At 40.3% G+C, this 24,949-nt stretch overlaps 2 protein-coding genes across 7 annotated transcripts in view; one reads left to right on the top strand and one right to left on the bottom strand.

Annotated features, from left to right (window-relative positions):
* The window catches only part of SYDE2 (synapse defective Rho GTPase homolog 2), a 29,555-nt gene extending 26,719 nt beyond the window's left edge, over positions 1 to 2,836 (top strand). Inside the window, exon 7 of the mRNA XM_075711325.1 lies at positions 2,334 to 2,836. Coding sequence (XP_075567440.1) covers positions 2,334 to 2,836 — 503 coding nt within the window. The remainder of the gene's footprint in view (positions 1 to 2,333) is intronic.
* A 6,068-nt stretch (positions 2,837 to 8,904) lies between these two features.
* DNAI3 (dynein axonemal intermediate chain 3) overlaps positions 8,905 to 24,949 on the bottom strand; it is a 28,010-nt gene continuing 11,965 nt past the window's right edge. For 3 of the 6 annotated variants that reach the window (XM_075711397.1, XM_075711398.1, XM_075711402.1), the window contains 17 exons: positions 23,884 to 24,083; positions 23,483 to 23,599; positions 22,622 to 22,812; positions 21,575 to 21,699; positions 21,386 to 21,475; positions 20,856 to 20,945; positions 20,030 to 20,158; positions 17,954 to 18,027; positions 16,415 to 16,562; positions 15,565 to 15,652; positions 14,426 to 14,556; positions 13,599 to 13,662; positions 13,047 to 13,177; positions 12,173 to 12,377; positions 11,078 to 11,169; positions 9,528 to 9,661; positions 8,905 to 8,943 (listed from right to left, as the gene is read on the bottom strand). In XM_075711397.1, coding sequence (XP_075567512.1) covers positions 8,937 to 8,943; positions 9,528 to 9,661; positions 11,078 to 11,169; positions 12,173 to 12,377; positions 13,047 to 13,177; positions 13,599 to 13,662; positions 14,426 to 14,556; positions 15,565 to 15,652; positions 16,415 to 16,562; positions 17,954 to 18,027; positions 20,030 to 20,158; positions 20,856 to 20,945; positions 21,386 to 21,475; positions 21,575 to 21,699; positions 22,622 to 22,812; positions 23,483 to 23,599; positions 23,884 to 24,083 — 2,016 coding nt within the window. In that variant the 3' untranslated portion in view covers positions 8,905 to 8,936. Of the gene's footprint in view, positions 8,944 to 9,475; positions 9,662 to 11,077; positions 11,170 to 12,172; positions 12,378 to 13,046; positions 13,178 to 13,598; positions 13,663 to 14,425; positions 14,557 to 15,564; positions 15,653 to 16,414; positions 16,563 to 17,953; positions 18,028 to 20,029; positions 20,159 to 20,855; positions 20,946 to 21,385; positions 21,476 to 21,574; positions 21,700 to 22,621; positions 22,813 to 23,482; positions 23,600 to 23,883; positions 24,084 to 24,949 lie in introns of those variants that run through there. The other 3 variants (XM_075711399.1, XM_075711401.1, XM_075711396.1) reach the window with 3 other exon arrangements.

Below are 24,949 nucleotides of genomic sequence, written 5' to 3'. Positions count from 1 at the left end.
TTCTTCATTCCTCTCACAACAGTTGCCACCCGGGGAGTATCGCTGAGCTCCTTCCTTCTGCCACAAACCTTGTTGGCGAGAGCCGCTGTGAATCGGGGCGTGCTGCTGCTGTGCGGGCTGCAGCGGTCAGCGAGCCCCTGCGCCTGCCTTTATCTCTTAGCAATGGGAAAGATGAGTTTGGGGAAAAAGTCAGTGTAGACAACTAATGTACTGGAGGGGAAAAAACCCGAACAAGTATAGTCTCAGTCCCCCTGTAAGTCTGATTTATAATAGTCTGCTTGCATTAGACATTGCTGGCCGCTCTGCTCCGATTTTCAGCTGAGCGGGTGAGTTGCTTTCCAGCCGCTCAGGCGCTGAAAGGATGTCACTGGCTGGGCAGCTTGAAGAGCTGCTTGTGGACGTTGTAAATGGCTTTTTGCGTTTTTTCCATACTCTGCTGACCTGATAGCGGCCGTGCCCTGGAGTCCCCTCCGGCGACAGCTGACCCTGCGGCTGTAACAAGCACACGCTGACCACGCTCTGGGTCAGCGCCGCCGCAAAGCTGCCGGCTGTTGGCTCTGCTCACTGCAGCCTCGCAGAAACCTTCTCTGCCTGAAAATAAGAGCAAGAGGAGAGGTGGTTTGACATACGGTGCAGCTTGAGGTGATTGAGGACACTTCTGCTCCCTTGTTAGCTGCAGCTGGGCAGCCCCAAGGCTGCTGGCCACCAGAAATGAAAAGAAGCTTTCAGTCAGGTTAGTGAGCCAGCACAGGAGAGATGGGAAATGTGGGTGGAGGAAGAGGGAGATGACCAAGACAGGACCAAGAGCTGTTTGGGCAGCAAATACTGTGCAGGAGCTCATCATGAAACCCTGGGGATAGCTTACAGCATGGCTGCTGTGGGAAACAAAAGCAGGTAGGTATAGCGCTGCCCGTAGGAGTGTGCATTGCTGTAAGGGGGGCAGGAGGAGGGCAAGTAGTAGAGTTTTCCTTCACCTTGAAGAGAACGCTGAACGCTATCCCTCGGCTTGCAAGAAGTGTGCAGGATGTTGTGCTAAAAGGGAGGTAAAACACAAATGCAGAGACGTGAGCAGGCAAACATACAGTGTAAACAGAACAGTTGGACCTGACGGAAGGATCGCAGTCTGGTCCCTTACATTTAATCTTCTGTGGATTGAGCCAGCTTGATAATCAACATGTTGTGCAATACTTCAATTTCCGTATTTTTCCAACCGAAAACAAACAGTCCTTGTTCGGTTAGACCATGTAATACTGGCAAGTTATTGTTAACCCATGGCCCTTCATCTTAATGGAGCGTAGTCGAAACAGAAGGGCTTTTGTTACAGTAAGGGGCGAGGGGGGAAAGCAATGATAGTTATTGCATGTTGCCGTGCAAGACGTAAAGTAAGACTAAAATCCCTTGGAGAGACCTGTAATGCGGACCCAGAAGGAGAAGCGTTGGGCGCATCTCAGGACTGAGCCTTTGTGCTTGCGTGTGAGGAGTCTGACGAGGGGTGCGTGAGATCGTGGTGCCCACGAACCCGCGCAGTTCACGTTTTCAGCGGCGAATGGGAACAGAAAGTTTCTGCTTCCAATTACAAGAGGTAATGGTCTGTTTAAAACAAAAAGTAAGTTTTGCAGCTCAGACATTTAATAGGCCCAGGTCAGTAAAAATATTTGTGCTGTTTACCATAGGAAGCCGGTAGCAGTGGAGGAGACTGTTAGTAACTTATGCTGTATAATCATGAGCTCAGGTAACATGACCATCAAACCTGTTTGAGTGTACGTCTGACATGGGGTTGTGGCTGCTTAGAAAAATAATGCATAACGCAAATGAGCTTCTTTTAATAGCGCAGAACCCTAGGGCAAAAGAGAAACACAAGAGTTCAACTCTTGGTGCGTCTTGAGCTTCTCTAGGTGTTTCTCGTGGTGGTATTTTTGTTGTGTTTTAACCTCTTTTGCTGTGCCTGCTTTCTGTTACTCTTTTAGCCTGGACGAAGCGTGTGAGCTGAGCTGTTTGCTTTTCTTTGTCCCAGAGCCAGCTGGTGATTAACTCACGCAGTGAATTTAATCGGTGCTCTGGGAGTTTTTACTTTTAGATAGGCTTTTCTCCATTGCAGTTTGAATCTGGCATGAATCTTCAAAACGGAGCTTTTACAGTAGTTTTTCTAATTATTTTATATCAAACAGCAGCAGAAAACATAGTAGTGGAATGTCTTGGCTGTAAGCTTGCATGTATTCATGCATGCTGTTAGCGTGCGATGTCGAAGGAGGAGAGTGGGCATCTGTCGTGGACTTTTCTTGTTGCAGTACGGATTCAGCCCTGACTCTGGTTTAACTTCTCTTCTCTTCTAGTACATCACTCGCCTGCCAAAGAACCAGCACATCTGAATGCATTTCCTGAGCACCCATCCTCCCTGAATTACCTGAGACCCAAGAGGCAGAGACCTCAGATGCTCAATCTGAGCGGTACCGAGATGTCTGGGGTACTCAGACCAAGGCCCGCAGGTCTAGACAGCCCGTCGAGCAACCGCTACGCTGGAGACTGGAGTAGCTGCGGGGAGAACTACTTCCTAAGCCCAAAAGACTGCCTGAGTGAAGCAGACTACGATGACGTCCCTTCGGAAGACACAGAGAGCGGGGATGACGGCAGCAAAGCCGAGGAGTCGGATGCCCCGGTCGGACACCCGCAGCCCATCCCCAGGGAGCACACCTTTCAGAGCTATTTGACGATGCAAGCGATGGACTCCGCGGTGGATCACAGAGCAAACCTCAAAGACCTGCAGGAAAGTATTGATACTCTGATAGGAAACCTGGAAAGGGAACTCAACAAAAACAAGTTAAATATGAGTTATTAAATCCTGTCCTGCCTGACGCCTCCTCCTAGTGCCTCCGTGCCCTTCACCGGGCTTCCCACAGCCGTGTGAGAAGCGATGGTGCCCTTGAATGCTTTGAGTAAGGCCACGGCCCACCTTGCGTTGACAGACTTCAAGCCATTCCGTTACGTTTCTGCCTTTTTGTTAGAAGGTGTCGGCCTGATTCTGGTGTTGGAGATGACCTTAGAGACCGCGAGGTGACACCACATAGTGGCGTTTCTCCCTAAAAATACTATGCGCTTAGGCGGTCTGGGCAATACCTGGCAGAAGATAAAGCAACATCTCTGCTGTCGGCAGCAGCAGAACTCCTTGTTCCTGAAACCCTCGCTCCGGTACAGATGTTCCTCTCGGAAGAGGATGAATGCTGCTTGGCCTGAGTCTTGCAGCATGGACTTCCGATAGACTCATTTTACTATATATGCAATGGCTGCTATGAAAAATGCTTTATATATATATAATATTTATATATAAAGTTTTAATTGTACAAATATTAATGTATTCCTGTATTAACGCTTTTCAGTAATTATTTAAACGAGCAAAAATTAAATATTTTTCTAACCTTGTTTGTATATATCTATGTACAAATGTGCATGTGTCTGTAGCCACCTTTGGAAAGGAGAGGTCTCTCGGAATTATGGCACGTCCCCGTTTCTAGGAAGACGTGTTCGGTGGTGCCAGGATGAAGTTACCCCTTGGGTAACACAGCATTTGGTTTATGCACAGAACCATGGCCAGAGACAAGGCAGGGTGAATGATTAATATAAGTGACCTTGTGTGGTGCAGGTGCATCGGTTTGCAGGTGTTGAGTATTAACACTCTCTCACACCCCCCACCCTTTCTCTATTTTTTTTTTTCCCCCTTCTTTGTTTGTTTGTTTTTTCCTCCATGTTGTTTTCATATATAAAGGAGGTCTGGAAGGTACTTACTTTTCAAAAAACACTTCTGGTTTGTCCTTGTAACCTGTTGCTTATTCTTGACGTTTCAATACTTTTTTTTTTCTTTTAAACTCTCCAGAGTCTCATGTGTTTTTGTTGAGGTACCTTTGTCTGGCTGCTGGTAGTTAGGATGTGTTTGAGCCCTCTCTGAAGGGCTGTGGCTCTGGAGATGCAAGACTCAAATTCTGCACAAAAGCAGTTACTTTTTTCTCTGCGTAGTCTTTTTTTTTTTTCCCTCGTCTCTTTTTTTTTTTTCCCCCTCGTCTCTTTTTTTTTTTTTTCCCCTCATCTCTTTTTCTTAAATTAATCTCCCGAAAATGGAAACCTGAGTTGTTACATGAGGTTGAGTGATGTTACTCCTGGGGACTTTGGCTGGGATTGCAGTTCACTGTGACCTTACTAGATTCAGCTATCGCCATCTTCTCAGACCATCTTTTATCTTTAGTCATTTATGGTGAGCAATTAAACATTTCATGTTAAGGAAACACGTTCTTGGTTTAATTAAAAATAGTTACCAAGTCGCATAGAGATGTTTTGGTAGTCCCTCTAACCAAGAGGTGATGCAGAGTCATTCCTTGTCCTTCCCCGGTCACCCCCCGCGATTTGGGCAGGTGGGGGTGAGAGGGTTATGTGTTTTGCGAGGTCAAACGCTGAGGTGCTGTCAGCTGGCAGGGTAGAACTTATTTCTCTTCGTCTTTTTGGTACAATGTTGGCATCCTGCCACGGCTTTCCATTCACCCTGTGGGCAAGTGCTTTTCTGCTAACCCGTACTTCCTTATATTGCTTAATTGAAGAGTTATTTATTTACAGTAGCAAGGAATTAGGAATTGCTATGGCAAACTCTTTTCTAAGGAATTATTTTAGCATGGTTTCAAATGGTTTATTCAATCTCATTAATTTATTTTTTATAACTGTTAAAAGATGCAAAACAATTATTGCAATATAATGATAATGTATGAAAATGTAAATTTAACCTGAAGCATTTATCGATAAATCGATGTATTTTTTTAAACTTTTATACCTACAGAATGTGCATACTTTTTAAACTATAAATTTAAATGCTGAATAAAATTTGAATTAAGAACAAAATTTGACTAAGCCTAATTAGTGATTATTTAAACCTGTCTAAGCTGATGCCATCCGTTTGCACTGGCTGCACATGTGAGTTAATTCCATAAAGACATTTAGCTTTTCAGAAGATGTGTCTTCCTGTTGTCATTTCTAGATTGACCCAACATTTCAGTTACATAATTAAAGGAAACCAAACCACTCCTCAATTTAAATCCAAAAGGAATAATATTCTAAGGAAGTTGTCAAGCCAGCGTTGTGGCAGCATTTCTTCTTCTATCAGGGTGCTGATGCTTTTGAACATAGCCTGGCTTCTGCACTGGGTGTGTAGATATATTGGTACTAGTTGAAAGATGTTTGCATTTAAAGTTATTTGATAAATGATAATACTAAGTTTTCATTGTCTGTAACTATCCAGATGATGTGAGTGAGCACCTTTTGGGTAAGTGTAAGCTTTTTCTACGGGAGAGTTCTGTAACTCAGTGCAGCAGTGCATTGCTCTGTCAACTTTTAACCTTGCAACAGGTTGATAAACTTGATAAACTATTAATGTTAATCTAATTAGTTAATTAAAACATTGTGAAGTATTGGTATTATTCAAATGAAATGTTTGCTATTAATCTAGTTATAACAACTTGTGGAAGACGTTCTGTATCTTAGAAATCCTCTTTTAATGAGACATTTCCCGAGTGGTATTTTTGTTATATGTTGTCCCTTATATGTATTCTGATAGATATTATTGTATTTTGTATAATTATTTATATAATCTGGTCAAGCTGCATCCTTATGATTGTTACAGATTCTTAAGGAACAGGATTAGTGTGGGAATTACCCTAATCTAGAAAAACTAAATTGGGAGATTAAAACCACTTGGTTCTACCAAAGTAGTAATGAACTTTTTTTTTTTTTTTTTTTTTTTTTTTTTGTACAAAAGAGCAGCCTCGGGCTGTGCGGGCTTGGCAGGGTAGAGCTCCTGTCGAACCCCGTGGGCATGGCCAGGAACTTCTCTTGCTGTACTACCCTTCATTGTTGTCTGCTTGGTGTAACTCGGTTTGACTTCAGGAGCAGCTCCCGTTCTGCCGGGGTGCTCGCCACTGCTAGAAGAAGTTAAAAGCCGAGGGCAGAGCCTGCGGCTGAGTTCAGAGAGCGGTTGTCCTTGCAGTGTATGGACTTCCTTCAGGTGTGACCTCTGCTTCCCAGGTAAAGAAAATGGGTGCAGATGCTCTTAGAGAAACAGTTTAAAGACTGGCACCAAAATCGCATACAAATTGTTGTACCCAAGAGTAACAATGGGCTGGGGAGCCACCAAGAATTGTAGTTTGTCATCCCCAGGGAAATGCAGAAATGCATCTCTTGGTCTGTGCAACCCTTTGCTGCCAAGCGTTAAGGATATGATACACGTAGGTGAGGTCAGGAATGGACTAGGCCCATTCGTAGAGTTTTAATCCATTGCTGTTTGTTTAAACAGGGTTGTCCAACTGCTGCTTGGGCTGTGTAGCTGATCCAGCTGACGCGGAATTGCTTCTGCCCCCTTTTTCAGCTTCCCAATGGTGCTTATTACAGGAGCGTGCAAGAGATGGGCAGGGGCGGTGTGGGATGTGGAGTAGAGGGGGTGGCCGCATGCCCTCGGGCTGGCTTAAGCCGCTGGGGACCTACATCCTCAGCAACTTCAGGTCTTTATTTCTGTCTTTCCCAAATGTGTAACGTATGTGTATGCTTATTAATGCACCACAGAAGAAATGTAGCTGCAGCTGTTCAGACCTGTTCTAAAAATAGAGGGAAACATACCCAACAGAAGTAGATATTCGGGGGTTTTACAGAATAAATCTATAAATCCGATAAGCCAGAGACACATCTGGTATTTCTGCTGCCAGAGCTTAACCCCTTCACCTTCCTCCCCATCCCAAGGTGTAGGGTTTTCTTAGCAGTAAAAATGTGTTTTGATGATGGAGTCTTCATCTCAAATTCTGGAGCTAGCAACAGTTGAAAGATGGTTATTTGGGGTGGGGGGAGGACTGCTGTTACACTTTAGGGTAACGATGATGCATTTGTTTTAAAATGTCATCCTACACAATGAATTAACTGTTTTCATTCTGTTTGACTTTTTTTAGAGTCATACAGGAAACCCTATAATCTGTCTTAACGAACTTTGCTAGGCAAAATTAACCTGTGCAACAGTCTGCCATGAGGTAGCGCAAAGCTGACACTACAGGTATTTGAACGTCTAGGATTGCATTAGGATAAAAGATCGTGATGGGATGTATGATCTCATGTCTGGTGTTATTTGGGAACAGGGGTGAGGAGGAAAGTAGCTCTCAGGAAGGCTGCTCCCTTTCCACTGGGGGATTCCTGCAGCTCCCCAGGCTACTTTGCTGTGGGGCGGGAGGGGGGCCGACCAGCAAAGCCCTGATCTGCTGCCTCCTTGTCCTCACTGTTAGGAAAACCCAGCTGAAATCCGGCTGTCTTCTGGAATATTTCCTTAATCAAAACTCTCAAGAGTGCCTCTGTGGTGGGGAACAAGGCTCGCGTTGAGGCTGCCGCCTCTTCTGGGTTGTAGGGACAGAGCTGCAGTGGATGGGCGATGGTTGGGCTTTCCAGGTAAGCCGTGACCGTATGGTTGACTTCAACGTATATGTAGTTTGCAGCCCTGTTAATCAGAAATGTGTGGAAGGTGATCTGAGGTGAAATCCAGATAACAGAGAGCTGAGCTTTTTAATTAGTTGGCTGTGGGATATTTGCATACCTGAATGGAGCAGGCTGTTAGTTAAATATTGATTTAGCAGAGGAGCTGTGTTCTCTTCCTGTTTGACTGCCAACACCCTGCTGCAGGTGGTAGGGACGTGCTTGTTGAGTTTTCCTTGGTTTTAATTTAGAGGTAGTTTAATATGAGGGGCAAGGAATATTACTATAATATTTAAGCTTCAAACAAAAGACTGCTTTTCAAACAGAGTCCTACCTAGCGGCACCAAACCTCTCTGAAACCTGACCAAAGTTCAAAGCGGTCAAAATATGTGATGGGGAGGTCCTGGCTGTGGAAAATTGCAGGGGCGTGTTTTTAACACTGCCTAAACCCAATTTGCAATGTTTATTTCAGGACACAGGAGGCTCGCACTGCCTGTTCTGTATTTGGCTATGCTTTACTCTGACGAAACAGAGCAGCGGGGCTGGCTCTCGCTTGTCAGCCCAAGATCCTCTCTGCAAATCCCCTGTGTGTCAGCCATCTTTTGTGCTTTAGCATCTACTGTGACCATATGGACATTTGTTTGACAGGAGTCTGTGACCCTCAAACAGTTTGGTGAGTCATGGAAAGAGTGAACTCACCCGTATAGAGTTTAATCTGTCCTCCTCTGATAGATTTGATTTCCGCTTGACAGGCTCTGCTCAGTTACATGGTGTCTGACCTGGCTATTGAAATGAGCAACCAGCAGAACACTGCTTGCAGAAGAGTCATCTCTGTGGATGGAGGATGAACATTAATATTCATGAGCTGTTACTCATTTACGCTGGTAAATATTAAAACTTCTGTATAACACCGTTCGATCTCTCTCAATAATTGTCTTTTGACAGAAATGCACACGCTCAACAGCCACAGTGTGCTTGGTAAGAGCTGTTTGTTCTAAATAATACTGATTTCTTCGAGGGAACGTTTGGTTTTCTGTTTGTAAGCATTTGCCAGGCTTAAGTAACAATCAGTTTTCTAATCCGATGATGGCAAGTAAAAGTGGTTCAGCCTGTGAAGTTCAAAGGGTTTATGAACTGTGCGGTCAGATCCGGGCTTTTGATGCAGCAGCCCCTGAAATTTGTTTAGTAGTTTATATGGTCGTCCCTTAGTGTATGAACATACGGATTCAGCAGAGGTGCGAGGGGCTCCCCTATTATTTAAGTGTAGTAAGTAATAAATAGAAGACTTTATAGCATGGTGAATATTTATTGTGTCTGCATTTAAGGGAACAGAACTAGGTTGCTGTTGTTGAGGGAGCATTGACGCTTCTACAGTATCTGCTTCTACAGATTGAGAAACACAGTGTAGTCTGCATTTTCTTACTCCTCCATCTCTTCTTTTGTTTTCTGTAGAGTAGTCATACTCTGAAGGAAAAACACACACGAGGCAATAATGCACTGTTAAGCTTTAAAACCTGCATGTGACCCCATTGCTTTCCAGTGGATAGTATCAGTGCTATCACAAATTAATGAAAAAAGGCATCACCTAGGGCTACATTAACTGCATTGTCATTTCCTTGGTTGATTAGTTGGTATTATTAAACCATTTACCAAAGAACGGGTAGGCAAAATCCTTATGTGAATAAAGAATGGAAGGCGGGAGTCTCTCCTTGCTTGAAGGAGCAATGTTTATAGGGAAGTTGCCAAAATGTAACTTTTTGAAAGAGCAACTGATGTAAAAACAAAAGCAAATTCATAGTTGTTAAATGTCCATAGGCTCTAATGCTCTTGCAGGAGTTTCCCTTGACCAAGAGCTGAACTCACGTGAACTAGGACCATCTATTCCACTCCTAAGAACCGTAAATACAAAATAAGGAGCTGCTAAGCTATTCTGATTACATCTATCCTCATTTTTGAAAATACTATGGGAAGTCCTGCCTAGCAAAACCGGTGCATTTTAAAGACCCAGAGAAACAAAGAAAGTTTTCTTAATTCCAAGTATAACGTACTGTTTTCTCCCTCTGTGCCTCCAGCTCCATTTCAATTCTGTTTTGGCTTGAAGCTCTTGATACTCTTGAAACTCTTGTTCACAGTACTTCAGGTATTTGACTTCTCTTTCAAAATAATCAAGTACGTTGGCATCCTGTTAACGTGATGACGAACAAGGGTCAATACGTGCCCAAAGACACTGAATTATTGCTGATGATCTGAACAGTATTATTAGTTTATCTATATTGGGAATATAGATATCTCCATTTATCCAAATAATTTGCAGCAAAACAGTATAAAGATGTGGATTGAAACCAATTGATTTGGGATACAAATATGCATGGGGTTAAATAATTTTTATTACACTGACTCTGAGTAGCACATCCTTCAAGAACCTGCACTGAAATAACTAAACCAGTTTCAGGTTAGTGATTTCACTGAATCAGTCCAAATCTTCACTGACCCGACTTCAGGCACAAAGAAACCATAAAATACCATACTTCGGTATTACACTGTGCATTTATCTGGGATTCTGTGATTTAGTTTTCATTAGTCTCTTCAACAACCTAGTATTTTTTGGTGAATACTTGAGTTAGAATGAACGTAATCTAAATATTAGTGACTGCTCCTGGGTTAATTAATTCTGTGCCCTAAGTAGTGTAGTTCCAAAACACATGTAATTGGGCAGAAGCAATGTGTTTCCTCATGTTCTAGCACTTAGCTCCTGCCTTGCTTTGGAGAAGTTACTTTTACTAAAATGAGGCTCCTGACCTGGTGTTACATTGCTACGTACTGTAGCTCTGCACACAGCAAACCTTTATGGGATGTTTAGAAACTGTTTAAGTGCACACGTAAACTTAACTTAAAACTGGGGTAGGGTGGGAAGAAGATTTTGTGATGTAAAAATAACAGACTAGGTAGCAAGCAAGACTGCTAGACTGGATGAGATGAAAACACTAGCTTGATCTTTGGCTGGGAGGTGGGGGAAAAGAACAACTGAAGGTGATGTGGAAATAACAAGAAATTAAAACTGTTTCCATTATTCCCATGGCCCTTTGGTACAGACAGTCCTTATTTTAAAAGAGAATGAATGAGTGGTAATGTTAGTAACAGTTTGCAAAATGTGCTTTAACCAAGCTGTAACAAGGTACTAAGATGTGCAAATCGAAGTATCAAATTTACAGGAAAAAAATTGCTGCAAATGTGAACAGGAAGGTGTAAAGAAAGAGAAACTCGGTATATTTACATTACTCTGCACTATATAACATTGTTTTAATGCATGAAACCAGGTGTCATTTTATACATGTGGTAAAAAATGCTGAACTCTTTACTGTGTTTTCATGTAGCCAGGTTGGAGCAGTGGAATTCTTCCAGCTGTCACGCAAGTTTCCTTTAGGTGCCTCCTATCTGAGCTGTGTAGCTTTGCTACAGGTGATCTTTGGAGAATATGGCCATACTGATCTCAAATTAATTGCCATCCATTTGAAGGCAAGTTTTTCCAGGCAGGCCTGTTTCTGTGTTGGAGTTTTAGGATAAAGTGTCACAGAGATAAATAACAATTCTTACTAACCTCATTGCTCGAAGGGTGACTTAGTGGCTGACAGATTTCCCAAACATGCAGTACTCCAAGATCATCAGAAACAGCTAAAAAATGCTGGTTTGCTGAAAGATATTTGACAAAAACCATATAAACAACCTAAATTCCAACAGTAACACATACCTCCACCCAAACACAAGCTACAGAGGGTTCATTTTTGTTGTGGTCTTTTTGGTTTATTGTTCACTGCAGCAAGTGTTCACTTGGAGCACAAGTCTTAAGAGGAGCGGCTGAGGGAACTGGGATTGTTTAGCCTAGAGAAGAGGAGGCTGAGGGGAGACCTTATCGCTCTCTACAACTGCCTGAAAGGAGGGTGTAGTGAGGTGGGTGTTGGTCTCTTCGCCCAAGTAGTTAGTGATAGGACGAGAGGAAATGGGCTCAAGCTGCGCCAGGGGAGGTTTAGATTGGATATTAGGAAAAATTCCTTCACGGAAAGGGTAGTCAAGCATTGGAACAGGCTGCCCAGAGAGGGGTGGAGTCACCATCCCTGGAAGTGTTCAAAAAATGGGTAGACGTGGCACTTTGGGACATGGTTTAGTGGGCATGGTGGTGTTGGGTTGATGATTGGATTGGTGATCTTAGAGAACCTTTCCAATCTTAATGATTCCTAGTTTTTACTTTCATTATAAATAATCCAGCCACCAAGCCAGTAAACATGAAATTGCTACTCTCCCCTTAATTGGTTTAGTGGTGGACTTGGTAATGTTAGGTTAATGGTTGGACTGGATGACCTTAAAGGTCTTTTCCAACCTAAATGATTCTATAATTCTATGACTCTATGAAAAAGGCAGCCTTATTGCTCTCTTATTTTCTTAACAAGTGAAATTCCCTTTAAAGTTTATACTTTTTCAAAAGTTTTTTTTTTTTTAATTGTTTTTAGTTGCTTTATGCTGTGGTAGTACCCTTAGAACTGGTGTATGCATGTCTGTATATACAGTGCAGTGTTAAATTAGTGAAAGTATGTAGTTCTCTATTAGAAATCGTCTGTAACAAGATTCGTGTGCCTTGGAGTCACGGGCCGTTTTGCACACAGGGCGGCACAGTAAAGTGCAATCACCATCAACATACGTGAGGCAGTCCAGGGGCTGATGAAAGTGATTGTTGATTTGGAGATGTTCTGGAGGTGAGATGGCTCATGAGTTTTCTTCAGTATGTCCCAGATATCTATATTTCCATCATCTCTGCCAATGAAGAAAACTCCTGGTCTTGTTAAGGACCATTGTCCCGCAGTGTATCTTCCTGCAGAGCAGCTTGACTGAAGGATCGGTCCATTCTTAATTTTTTTTGAAAATAAATAAAAGATAGACCCAACAATCAAACAGTACTATCCATTCACTACTTCAAATCTCCTATCATTTGAGAATATTCACAGTTTAAATGATCCTATTACCAATTCTACCACTGATACAATTTTTGTATCACCTTCAGCAAATAAAGAGGAGAATTGTGGGGAAGTAAAAACCTGATATCTCACTTCCAGTCTATTAAGGTAATCTGTCTATCTGCTGTTAAAATCTGTGGTCTTGAGATTTTGCCAGGTACAGCTAACCTGGATTCCTACAGGAGAGGAACTGTAAAAAACCCCATGTTTCTTTGTCTCCAGATGATGAAAAGACTGTGTCCTAAATATGAGTTCTTCAGACCTGTTTAGTGCACACTGCCTTTATTTTTCGGTTCCCCTAGCAGCAGAAATAATTTGTTGAGAAGCTACAGTTTAAAGAAGATCACTTCATTTTTTCTGTAAAAGGCAAGTTTACAAAGCTATTTCTAAAATAGTTTTCTGATGTGAAGAAAAAGGAAAAGCTTTTTTAATACCAAATTTATTTCTAAACTATGAAGTTTTGTGATTTACAAACATTTCTGAAAATACAGTCTCTGAGGCTATTATAGTTCCGTCTTGTGTATCTGTCAGTTATGTTACATCTGTGTTAAAATAACTTACTGTAACCCCTTCTCTCCAAATGGCAAAATTCCGGCCTCCAACGCTTAGAATGATGTCTTTAAAAAATGGAGATCTCTGGAGAGTGTTGATAGTTTCAGTGTGGATGATGTATTTCTGAGCGTGCTTCTGACCTAATGGAATGAAAAAGGCAGTTGCTTGTAACTAGTGCTTTAGTGATCGTCTTCACAACGGGAGTTACGCGGGGGGGAAGCAAGAGCGCAGGTTCCAGCACAGGCTTCAGAGAGACTAGCCTCATTTTTTCCCTCACAAGGTATAGGAATTGGAATTGCCTCAAGTGTAGTTACTTCCATGATTTGTGCCAGTAGGTACATAGCGATGCACCTGCGATACTGGAGAGGGGTTTTGCTATCCTGTCATGACAGCTCAACTATTTGCACTTTTGAGGGTGTACTGCTAAATCCTGGTGTCATCAGTGAGATAGACTATTATAGCAGATGAACAAGAACCTTAAAAAGACAGAGTATAGGTGCAAATATTTTAAAGTTAGTGATATATTAAGGCTTAAACAGATATTGAGAAACTTGAACTTACTAACTGGTTTTGCCGAGTCACTATGAATTTCCATTTCCCAGTCGGAATAAACAATTTCTCCATCCTGTGATGCCAGAAAAACCAAGTAAATGCATTTAATATTAAATATGTAAATTAAAATGAAAGTTGGCAGCCAATGACTGAAAAAACACTAGAATTTTGTATCACCATTTTTCAGTTATGTATTGCCAAACCACCTTTACTTACCATGATGTGTGTAGGCAGTCCTTCCTGCAGAATTAGGTGCTTGATTTTTACAGTTCATGCTTTGCTCCAGTATTTGGGGAAAAGGTGACCGGAAGCAAAAAAGTAGCTAGCTATAAGCCAAATTTTCATTTCCACATGAACTCAAAACTGGGAAGGATTTTGGAGTTTTAGATACGTAGGGTAGGTAGAGGGCTATGAATAGCTGGGACTTCCTAAAGTAGAAATAAGTTGGGGGGGAAATTGTAGTATAAATATTTTCACCTGACATTTGGGGGAAAAAAAAATTACTATTCTTACGGGTTTTGGAATAAGGAAATACTGTTTGGTTCCTCGTGGCAGGTAGTTAAGTTCAACATATTTTGGAAATGTCTTCTAATTCTGCCCTTCAAGTAAGGGTTTCATAGTCTACCAAATATTTGGGCTTTATTATTATTTTAAGCATGTAGCTTAAATGCATTAAAATGAGAATAAAAGGTGGCATGTCCAGAAAGATCTTTTTAGTTAGCACCTGAAGAAAACATGCAAGTCCATACGTTTCTGTAAACTTTATTAGTTAATTGTTCAGTCTTTTGGATATCTTGGATTAACATTTTCATTAGAAATCTGTTACTTTCACTTACTTCAGTTCCAACGAAAAAGTCAGTGGAGATATTCTCTAGTACTTTCAGATTTTTGCTTGAAGGAATACTCATCTCTGTATATGGGCTCTCTTTGGCAGGTACTTCTAGTGCGTTCAGAGATTGCACCTTCTCTGGGAAACAGTACCGATACATCTATTTATTATACACTGCAATTTATCAGACCAAGCAAATCCTTTGTCTTATAAAGGTAGTTGATGGATATCGAATGGGGAGTTTCAAGAGGAGAGATGAAGAAAGATTGCCAAGTAAAGCAGCAGTTTTGCAGGGTAACTGTTCCCTGGTGGAATCTCCCCATTGCTGCAGCTGCTCTGGGGTCAGTGCTTCCCGCACCCAGACAGCTACTTAGGGTAACACCGTTCTGTTCTTCATCGGTTTTACACAGCATCCGTGTCTCTGTGGGCACTGCCCTTGCGCATCCTCCTCAGCTGCTGCAACCAGGAGCTAACGTTTCTGCTGCAGGGAATGGCACGACCTGCCTGCTGCAGTCTGTGGCGTGACAGCGTGCACCGGAGCAGCCATGCCACAGCAGCTCAGCTGCCAGAAGGGCATTTTCTGGTATGGTTTGCAGTCACTCTCTCAGATACTCCAACTCTTGGGCTACCTGTGGGTCAGCTTGCCAGCTTTACAGAGGGATTAGTAGTGTAGCCCTGCCACAAAGTACTGTAATAAGAAGTGATATGCTACGGAACTTGCAGTGCTAACTTCACCTTCTGTAGTGAAAAGTGACACCTCTATCCAAAGCACTACAGAAACAGAATCGTAGAATCTATATACTGTCACTCCAGGATTATTTTTTCTAAAAACAGTACTCTATAAGGGCTGAAAAGGACATACTGTTTCAGGAATAAAGAGGCTGGGTGGGGACTTGCATGGGCTATTAAGTGAAACCTGGCAGAGTTACTGTGGATACGGAACTGCTCTTTTTGTATTCAATACATGTACATATCTTTGTAGTCAATACATGTATGTTGCATTTTAAATACCAGTATATTTACGAAACCTTTTTTCCTGGATGCATTTTGCTATACAACGTTTTGCTGCTCGGCTTTCATTATGTTTCTCTGAAAGATAAACTTATTAAAAACATTTTCCCCAATAAGGTGTAATAAAAATATTACCTGAGGGTTTGGAATGATAATGCAGTTCCTTTAAACTAATTCTGATGGGACCGTACTCTATGTTGGTATCACTTTCGCGCAGGTTTATCTGTTCAGAAAAAATGCATTTGCTAACTCAATTTGTCAGATCTTTGAGGTACAAGACTACATGACTTTCTGCCGTAATGGAACAGGTCTTTGCAGTTTGCAGTGTGTTTGTAATACTCCACGAACAGTATTTGCTGCCTCACGCGCAAGCACAGAGAATGCAAACCCGTGGTTTCTCTTGTGTTATCCTTTCCCTGTAAGGACTTCGCCATGTTCCTAGCAAAGAAAACAGCCCCAGTGGTCATGCTTGTTCAAGAACTGTACCAGCTGCAGCTATTCTGAGCGGCACAGATCAGCAGATCCAAAATTACTATTTTCTTTTTTTACCTAACAATTATTTTCAGCCTTGCTTTTTTCACAAACTGCTATGACCATTTTCATCGGACTGACTGTCAGGTTGCCAGTAATTATGGTTCTGTTGACCATGGCCATGTTTCAGTTTGGGACCCACTGAGATAGACAGCACAGCGGTTGAAAAGGCTGACAGGAACTTACGCTATTAGTACAACTACTTTTGCACCTACTGCAGTTTTTAAGAGGCAGTCATGCTGTTTCTTGTGAGTTAGCTTTTCAAAATGCATTTTATTGACGTTTCAGAGGAACGTTGAAGTCTTTCACTTCATAATCAGAAGGAAATTCACAAGGAAGTCACAATTTGCTGGAAAAATTAAAGAGTTGGGAAGCAAAAGAATATATTTCTGTGGAATTCTGGCCATATCTACAGTTTGGCTTGATCCTTCTGTTCTATATTTGTGTACAGTACCTTTATGAGGGGTTTCCAGCAGACATCTGGATGCTTAGAAGTATCTGGAACATCAGGGGGCACATAAAAAGTTTCCTCCTCTTTTACTTTCTCAGATGAAGGTTGTTCAGGAAGTTTGGTGGCTGGAATATCCCAAAATAATACTGAGCTGCAAAATGATTGTATAATGTTATTCCCTGTTTTTGTTTCAAAGTCAGATGCAGTTCTCCACACATTTTAACGTTGCTTTTTTTTAGCCTTTCATCTTCAAACTTTACATAGCAATAGAGACTCTGAAAAGCAGACAAATGCTGGGTACTTAATTGCTTCTTTTGTAAATGATGGCATATATTCCTTTATTCACCATTTCATCAGTTATTAACTATACCAAAGCAGCTAGATAGCATTCATACAGTTTGCTTATGGAAAGTAACTGGGTGAAGTTACTACCTGGCACTACTGCCGGGTGAAGGCACTACCTGGGTGAAATTCCTGGAGGCTGAGAGAACTGGACAGAGCCCTGTAGCAGGTAACCTAGTAGTGCAAATCGAACCTTGTTCCCGATTCTTGTGTGTATCAATTTATTTGCTGACATTCAAGGCACTCTGATTGCTCCTGTTGCTCTGCTCCGGACATTCATTCACAGCTTTGATAGAGACAACGATAATTTTCCTTATTGCTGACATCTCTTTCCCTTTTCTAACAGGAGTTGCTCAGGGACTCGTGTTCCTCAAGGATGAGATTACAGTGACTTCCCTGCTCTTACTTTAGGTGAATACTTTTAATTTGGAGCCCTGGTGTGTGAGCAGTTTAAATTATTTCTTCCACATGCATTACTTGCATTACACTGCAAACTTATTAGCAATTGTATTTGCAATCATTCTTCTGACTTAATTCTTTGAAGTCTTCTCTGTATTTGATTAGGGAAAATAATTTTGTGTCATTACCAAATTTTGTTCTCTCTGACCCTCCTTTTCATAGCAAATATATGATTGAGCCCAGCCACGCAGCCTTGAAGCCTTAAGCCTTTTGCCATCATGAAAGCTAAACATTTATTTCCACTTTTTGCATTCTGCCCCCTTGCCAGTCTTTCACACAGGACAATATTTGGTCATAACTATCATGACTATTTAGTCCACAAAAGGGGAGATTCATACTGAATAATTTTGCCAGCTAAGTCTCCAAGTTTAAATATAGCTCACAGTATTTCTGTGGCCTCAAAATCTTTAACAGCTTTTTGTGCAAGTCACATAATCAACGTAAACGTGGGGGTGTGGTTCTCCAGGCCAATGCATGTGTGATCAACACTCTTCTTAAGGTATACACAGAATATAAACCTATACATGTGAGGTTTTTCAGTTAATGAACACTTAATGCCATTACTGTAAAGGGCTTAACTGGCCAAGAACTTGATGTGCTTGTCTTCTGCATACAGAATTTCAGCTATTCAGGATAGGCTGATAGGAATCCAGAAGTGTGCTAGTTAAAGCATGGAGTGTGCCCCATAAAGCTTTCCAAAGGAAACTGGAAGTCATCTTGTAGAGTATGTATTGTACATACCCATCAGGGGAGCAGGTCACAAGCTGCACGCAAGTTTCAGCTCTGTTTTCAAAAGTAGCACCCATTCGGTTGTCCTAAAAATAACAGTAGTAATAATTACAGGGGGAGGAGATAATGAGGGACAAAAATTACACTCTACTAAGTAAGTACTTCAACCCATAAAATGGGCTTCTAGAAATTAAGTCACTGTTTCTGCTTGGGTAAGGTTTGAAAATCAGGACTTATTAACTTGTAGTTATAAAGTCAAGCTATTTTACAAATGTACTTTAAGTGAACTGGTACCAGCTTTACCTGCTAAACACCTAACACTCTCAATTAAGTCAGTAGGATAAATAAATACTTGCAGGCACCACTGCAAGTCAGGCCCTCCCGTAGGTTGCCATGTTTGTAACTTTTTTTTATCCAGCTTAACCAAAGAGCAAATCGTTGAGAAATTTATCTCAAACAGTTAAGTGTAGTGGGAGTGATATCTCTTTGCCAAGTTTATGCCATGGGTCATCTCTCTTAAATTGTCACTCAGCTAGACCACACTGCAGGATGGTAGTGGTGCCCTCAAATGTTAATTATTAATAGTTTAGTTTGTGTATGTGGGGCTCTGTAGGTTTTATAGTACTTATTTACGAAGTAGTCATTGTTTTATGCCAAATTTATTTTAATTTATTCAGAAACATAAAGGAGAGGTGTTGGGGGGAAACGAGTGATTATAGGCTATGCCCTGATCAAATACAATTTCCAGTATATGCAAACCGTATATATTTTGGCTAAACCCGTACTTCTCAACCATGCGGCAAAGTTTCAGCTACACTTTTTTTTTCAGGCCAAATCCTACTCTTACTTTCATTCATGAGTTGCCTACCTGGAGTCAAAATGGTAGTCTCACAATCACGTAAAGCTGAAGTAGGTTCTGGATAGAACTTTGAATACTTTTTCATTGATATATAATAATAAACTGCTGATTTTAGGAACTGTGCTATAAAAACTGCAATGCTGTGCAAAGGCTGACACACATTCCATGTTTATGTAACAAAAAGTATGTCTCAGTACATGTTGCTAAATATTGACAAAGTGATTCCTTTGTCAGTGTAATTTATTAAGCACGAGTTTCCTGTATCTGTTATCCCAGATGAACATGAAAACAGCTTTGTGAGCCTAAACCTTGGCAAAAAAACCCCCAGCGAAGTAACACAAACCACAACAGCACTCTGCTATCCGATTCTTTTCTTCATGTTTTACATCTGGTACCAATTAGTATCCATGGGTATTACTGTAGCATAACTTACTAATGAACAGTTGTATCAGCTTTCTTTTTATGATATATGTGCATCCTTTTCCTCGCTTTTCTTGCAATGTTGCTAAGGACTGCAGTATCTATGAAGTCTTAAAAATCTGTTTTCAAAAATTACCGATATATTAATTTGCATAAACCTTTCAAAGATCTCAGTTTTCTTCCTCTTGACCTGCTTTTCCACTGTCATTCTTTTGCATTTGACTACATTTGCATTTCAGATTAATTTGGGCAATCATTTGCATTACTTTGATAGTAAATGAGCATCCAATGCTCCTGTAATAGTGTAGGACCCTTTAACTACGTAGAACTTAGGTACTATGGAGCTTTAAAAACATCACAGAAAATGTAAGTTTTGAGTACACAGGCAGCACCTAGATGAATTAACGTAACTACAATAACACCATTCTTGGGTGCTCAGATATTTAGGTAATTGAAATTATTTCTCTGAACTCTTGGTGGCAGGCTAGATTGCTTATAGTAGTAATTCAATATATTTTAGATATGGAAGGCTTATTACAATTTTGAATTACAATTTTCAGTAAAGCTACATACATTTTTTCCAGTATGAGCAGTTTCATACCAGATTGAGAACGCAGCACAGTTGTAAAGCACAATGAACAGGACAAGTGGCACCAGATTATTTAATATTTAGAAATTGCAGTGAGAAATAATGAAGTCTATTACAAATAATTGAATCTTTAATATTTTGTCTTGAGTTTGCACTATGATTTCTGAGGTAGTAGATTAGGAAAACAATAAAAAGAAGAAAAGTGAATTTTTAAACTCACCTCAAAATAATCTGGCAGCCAATGTATATCTGTTACTGGTTTTTCATGACTATACTGTATGGAAGAGACAGCACAGTATCTCACTAGAGGTGGCTCTGTGCTACTCTGCTGGACTTGCATAAGTGATGGCTAGAAATGTTTTAAAAAGAGATATCTTAGTGTATTTCCAAAATACAATAGTAGACCTGTCAAAGAAAAAAAGTTACTTTACATGCTGTTAATGCTTTTTCCCATATTTCAGATCAGTTTATAGAACTTTCTAGGGGTCTAATACCTTCCCTTTGGAGAAAAAATGGAAAGCATCAAAACAGGCCTTTGGATATGAAGCTCTAGAAAGAATTCCAACATGCCTCCACAGGCACACGCACGTCCACCTATGTTACTAGCTCCTCCTCTGCTCTTAGGTCTCTCTTATGCTTATCCCCTTTATAGCCTCCTTCCACTGAAATCTTCTTCTTCCAAGCTACCTTTTTTTCTGTCCATAAACTTCCAGAATTGTTTTCAGTATTACATTCAGCAACAAATGCTATATGTACTTGATAGGCTTCATAAGGCAAGAGTTGAGTATGTGTTGGTGCCCATTAAAGAACAGTCTTACTGAAGCCTAAGTCTGCACAAAATGCAGTAAAGCTATTAAGCTGGACTAATCAGGTAGAAATTAAGTTGTGATAACGGGTTTATTTCATGAACTTATCAGGTTTCTTATCCTTTCTAGTCTCTCATTGCAAAGTTTATCTACTCCTCTGTTTTGAGTCAAGATACCTTCACCCATTTTTCCCCACAGCGTGTAGATGTACTCCAACATATTTAGAATGGAAGCATTCACCATATTAACAGCTGTTATCTCAATTCCATCAGCAACAGTTTTTGCATTTTGCAGCTTTTCTTCATGTTGAGAAATATCCCACAGTATAACCTGCAATGAGAAATTAGTATGTTAGGAATTATTTCATCATTATTAATACACATTTTTTTCAAAAACAATTAGTGGAGGTTTGGGGAAAAATAAGAAATTTGTTCTCTGCACTAGAACTTATGAAGTCTTTAAAGTATTGCCTCTTCAGTCTGATGCAATCAGTTGAAAGGCTACACTTCTCTCAACAAAAAAAAAAATGGAAAGTCTTTACAGCTTGATCTATTTATCAGTACCTCAAAGAAGCATCGTACAGTAATGGCTCAGCTATGGAATAACCAGGCATAAGTTCAGTACAGGATCAGAGAATTTCTGAGACTTTGTGACATCTGTCTTGTGACACTGTGTAATTATGGATGTTGAGTACATCTCTTCACCCTTATTTTTACACTGTAAGAAAATACAGAAATATGCAATTTCATTGTTAAACAGAGAATTAACACCTGTCCATTGATGCAGCCACCAGCAATGATATTTGGATCACTTGGACTGAACTGAAAGCAGTAAATGTCTTCAGGACACTCCAACATTAACTAGAAAGAAGAAACAAAATAGTTGAGAAATAGTCACTCTGATTGTTTGTTCCATTGTTATGTAAACACTTGGCATATTTAAAAGTCCTGATTAAATACCTGAGGGTGGATAGGGTCAAAAAAACTCCAAAAAAGTATTACTGACTGCTGCAGCAATGATTTGTCAGAAAGGTTAACTTGCTCTTCATAAGAAAGCCGCTCTCCTGCTGACACTGCTATAATCCCTGATTGAGAGAAAAAATGAATTTTCTCAGAAGAGACAATTCCAAGTTTCAACATGCTGTTAATTATTCTAAGTGACTTATGTTTATACCTTCTGAATACAGTACAAAAAAGGCAAAAAAAAACCCCAACCCAACCATGTATTTATATTTTTCTTTTTGCAGATCAACTTTGAGGAAATTATTTTTGTTGCTTAAAATGAAGTTATTTAACAATGAGTCGTAGAACCTAAGCATCAGGATAAAATTCAACTTTTTTGCTACTACGGCTTAATGGTGTAATACTGCACCTGAAATGATGTGGCAGGCATATAGTCCTGGCCACCCATCATGAAATCAGATCTTTTGTAGCTGAATTAATTTCCTACACAGGCTGCAGCGTTGGCTGTGAGTATGCCGTGCAGCTAGGACATTTATATAGAACTTAATTGTGCCTTTAAGCCTGGCTGTGTAGAGCCATAATCCGCGGCAGGGAGCAGGAGAAGACATTTAGTATGCCTCGTGATGCTCCCTGGCACTCAGCAGAGCCACGTCCCATTGTGGCTGTAATTCCTCACAAGAGTTAGGCATGCTACAAGAACCAGCCGTGGGGAGAACACCACCACTATGCAGAGCCACCAGAAGGACCTGGCACAGTTGCAGCCCCACTTCAATGAGCCTCATAAGGGAGAAATTCCCCTTTCCTATGATCTCCACTTTTACATTAGCGTGAGGGGCTTTGTGTGGCCTCTTTGAACTCTACCAAGAATTTGTCTGTCTCATTTTTCACTTCAGCTCACAGCAGCAATTCAGACAGACATAGTAAATCAGTTCTGATTTGTTTTTAAATTTAAAAGCTGATAATTTTATGAAAGATATGCATATTTTAGAGCTGTCATATAATACATGTCATTCAAATCTCAAACCAGTATTTTAACTGCATTACCATAAATGGTTGGGTGCCAGCAAACCCAGCTTATAGTTCTGTCCTTGAGATGGCGCAGATCTGTAAATGACTGGTATGCTTTAAGATAAACATCTGGCTTGCCACCAGAACTGCTTTCATCTTCTGCTAGGGCCTTCCAGTCATCAAAAAAAGCATTCATAATTTCATTTTGCTGCAATGCAATTTCCATTCTGTTTTGCGAAAAGAACAGTAAACACTTTCAATAATCCAGATGTGACTACCCAGTAGTAGAATCACAAGTATTTCTGTGAAGAGACAGCTTTTGTTTTACACAAAAGTATGGCCACAGGAGTCAAAAAAAAAAAGTATTCATTCCTCAGTGATGCATCACTGTAAGGAAACCCTCTTCTATTTATATGCAAATAACTAATTGTACCAAGAATTTAACTCCAGTTCTGTGTGGATCAAGTACATTGAAATTGTCCAATTCTTGTGCAAAAAGTGTCAGTAAGTGGGACTTGTCCCATGACTCAGGGCTGTAGGACAGCGCCTTTGCTCTTCTGCGTAAGCCTCTGTTGGAGTGAGCAGTGTTTGAAAGATCAGCTTTGCAGCTTGTTCAAAAAGATGTATCACTATCAACTCTAATGGTTCTAATATCTATTTAAACCAACATTCACATTTATATGGCACAGACTGCATGTTAATTTTCATAGAAACAAATATTAATATTTGTTAATATTAAAATAATAAGCAAGAGAAACAAAACAAAAAAGTACATAGAAACAACAACAAAAAAAATCAGTATTTGACCAGACTAATGGTCCACTCAGACAAGAGTTCTTGCTTGTATTCTATATTATTTCAGGTGGCCTTTAATGTGTATTGCTGCAGCAATTTTACCTTAAATGTACTGATGTAAGAAATTCTTTCAGCTTCTCAGATGACAGACTCTCTTCTTTCTCTTCACTTGACAACTGTCTAGGAAAATACTGCGTGGCTGCATTTTTTGGATAGGTCCTAACCAATTGGAATACATTTGAATGTGAGTAAGTGTAGAAACAATTTCAAAGACAGAAACCCATGTAATGTGTAAAATTAAAAGCTAAGTATATTCTGTTTTTCTAGAAACTCTTTAGAAAAGAGTGAAAGAAGAAAGATGCAAACAGAGCATCCAATTCTGTTCTCTTAATCAGTTTGTAACTGAGGAACTTAAGAGTTGAGTTAATTTACATGACTTTAGTTGAGACCTGAAACAGTGTGTAGCTTAGTAAATAAACTGGTAAATATTTTCTCACACTTACCATTTTGTCTGAGTACTAGCTTCTCTTAATTTTGGAACCATTTGTATGCCCACATTTTTTTCAAGCATTTTAATACTGTAAGTTTTGTCTTGATAGGACGTGCATTCAACATAACTGTCTTTTACATGTGAAGCATTCTTATCAGTAAATGTAATTGGTGCACCAAACTTCCTGCGTACTCGAGAAATCATATACTTAATCTGGAAAAGAGATATTTCTGTAGTTAGCAGAGGAGAAAGTTTTTAGAAAATTCATTCTGTAAAATAAATAAAATAGCAGCGTTCATATAATTGTAGAATTAGTTCTATTGATGTTTCTGGGCTGACTTTACTTATATTTCTGCGTTTTGAAATTCTGAAGTGCTCATATAAATAACCTACATATCTAATAGAAGACAGGTTTGTATTTCTAAAGCAAGAAGTTGCCTTTAGGTTAACGTTTTGGATTACTGCTAGTAGGATAGGAGAATTACATTTTCTAATTCATGCAATATCAAAACTGCACCTTTAATTAAAGGATTGATTTGCTGGAGGTCTTATATAATACTAAATTGGATTTCCAAGACCTAACTTTTCAACCCTTCCCTCTTAGTGCAATTCTCAACTTTGGGTGAGGTATTCCAGCTTCCCTTGCAGTGCCTAGGGAGAGAAAAGTACCCCAAAGAGGATCCACAAAAATTTGAATGAGGAGTTTCCTTATAGTGAGAACTAGGAAGTAAGAAGGGATGTGCCTTGACTTCTACCCACAAAGAGAGGTAGGCACTTGATTTGAGGCAGTAGAGAGATACTGCTTTGTCTTGGATTCATAGCCAGACACTTTTTCCCAGCACCTCCCACAGAGTTGGAAAGGAATGTAGGCTGAGAATACTTCTGAGAGGACCTTGCCAGCAAGGTAGAATACAGAATACTTGGACTGTGAACGTGCATTAAATTTAGTGACTGTGAATTAGCTTTAGAACAATCAGACATGTTTTTAAGCATAAGCAAGATGTCCAGTTGCTAAGAACTATCAAAACTTCGCCAGTCTTCCCTGAACAGGGATATAGATATTGAGGAAAAATCACTGA

Source organism: Pelecanus crispus, chromosome 5 (assembly GCF_030463565.1).
Source record: "Pelecanus crispus isolate bPelCri1 chromosome 5, bPelCri1.pri, whole genome shotgun sequence".
NCBI lineage: Eukaryota > Metazoa > Chordata > Aves > Pelecaniformes > Pelecanidae > Pelecanus > Pelecanus crispus.
The sequence above is the reverse complement of the archived record's forward strand: the minus strand, read 5'-3'. Positions and strand labels throughout refer to the sequence as shown.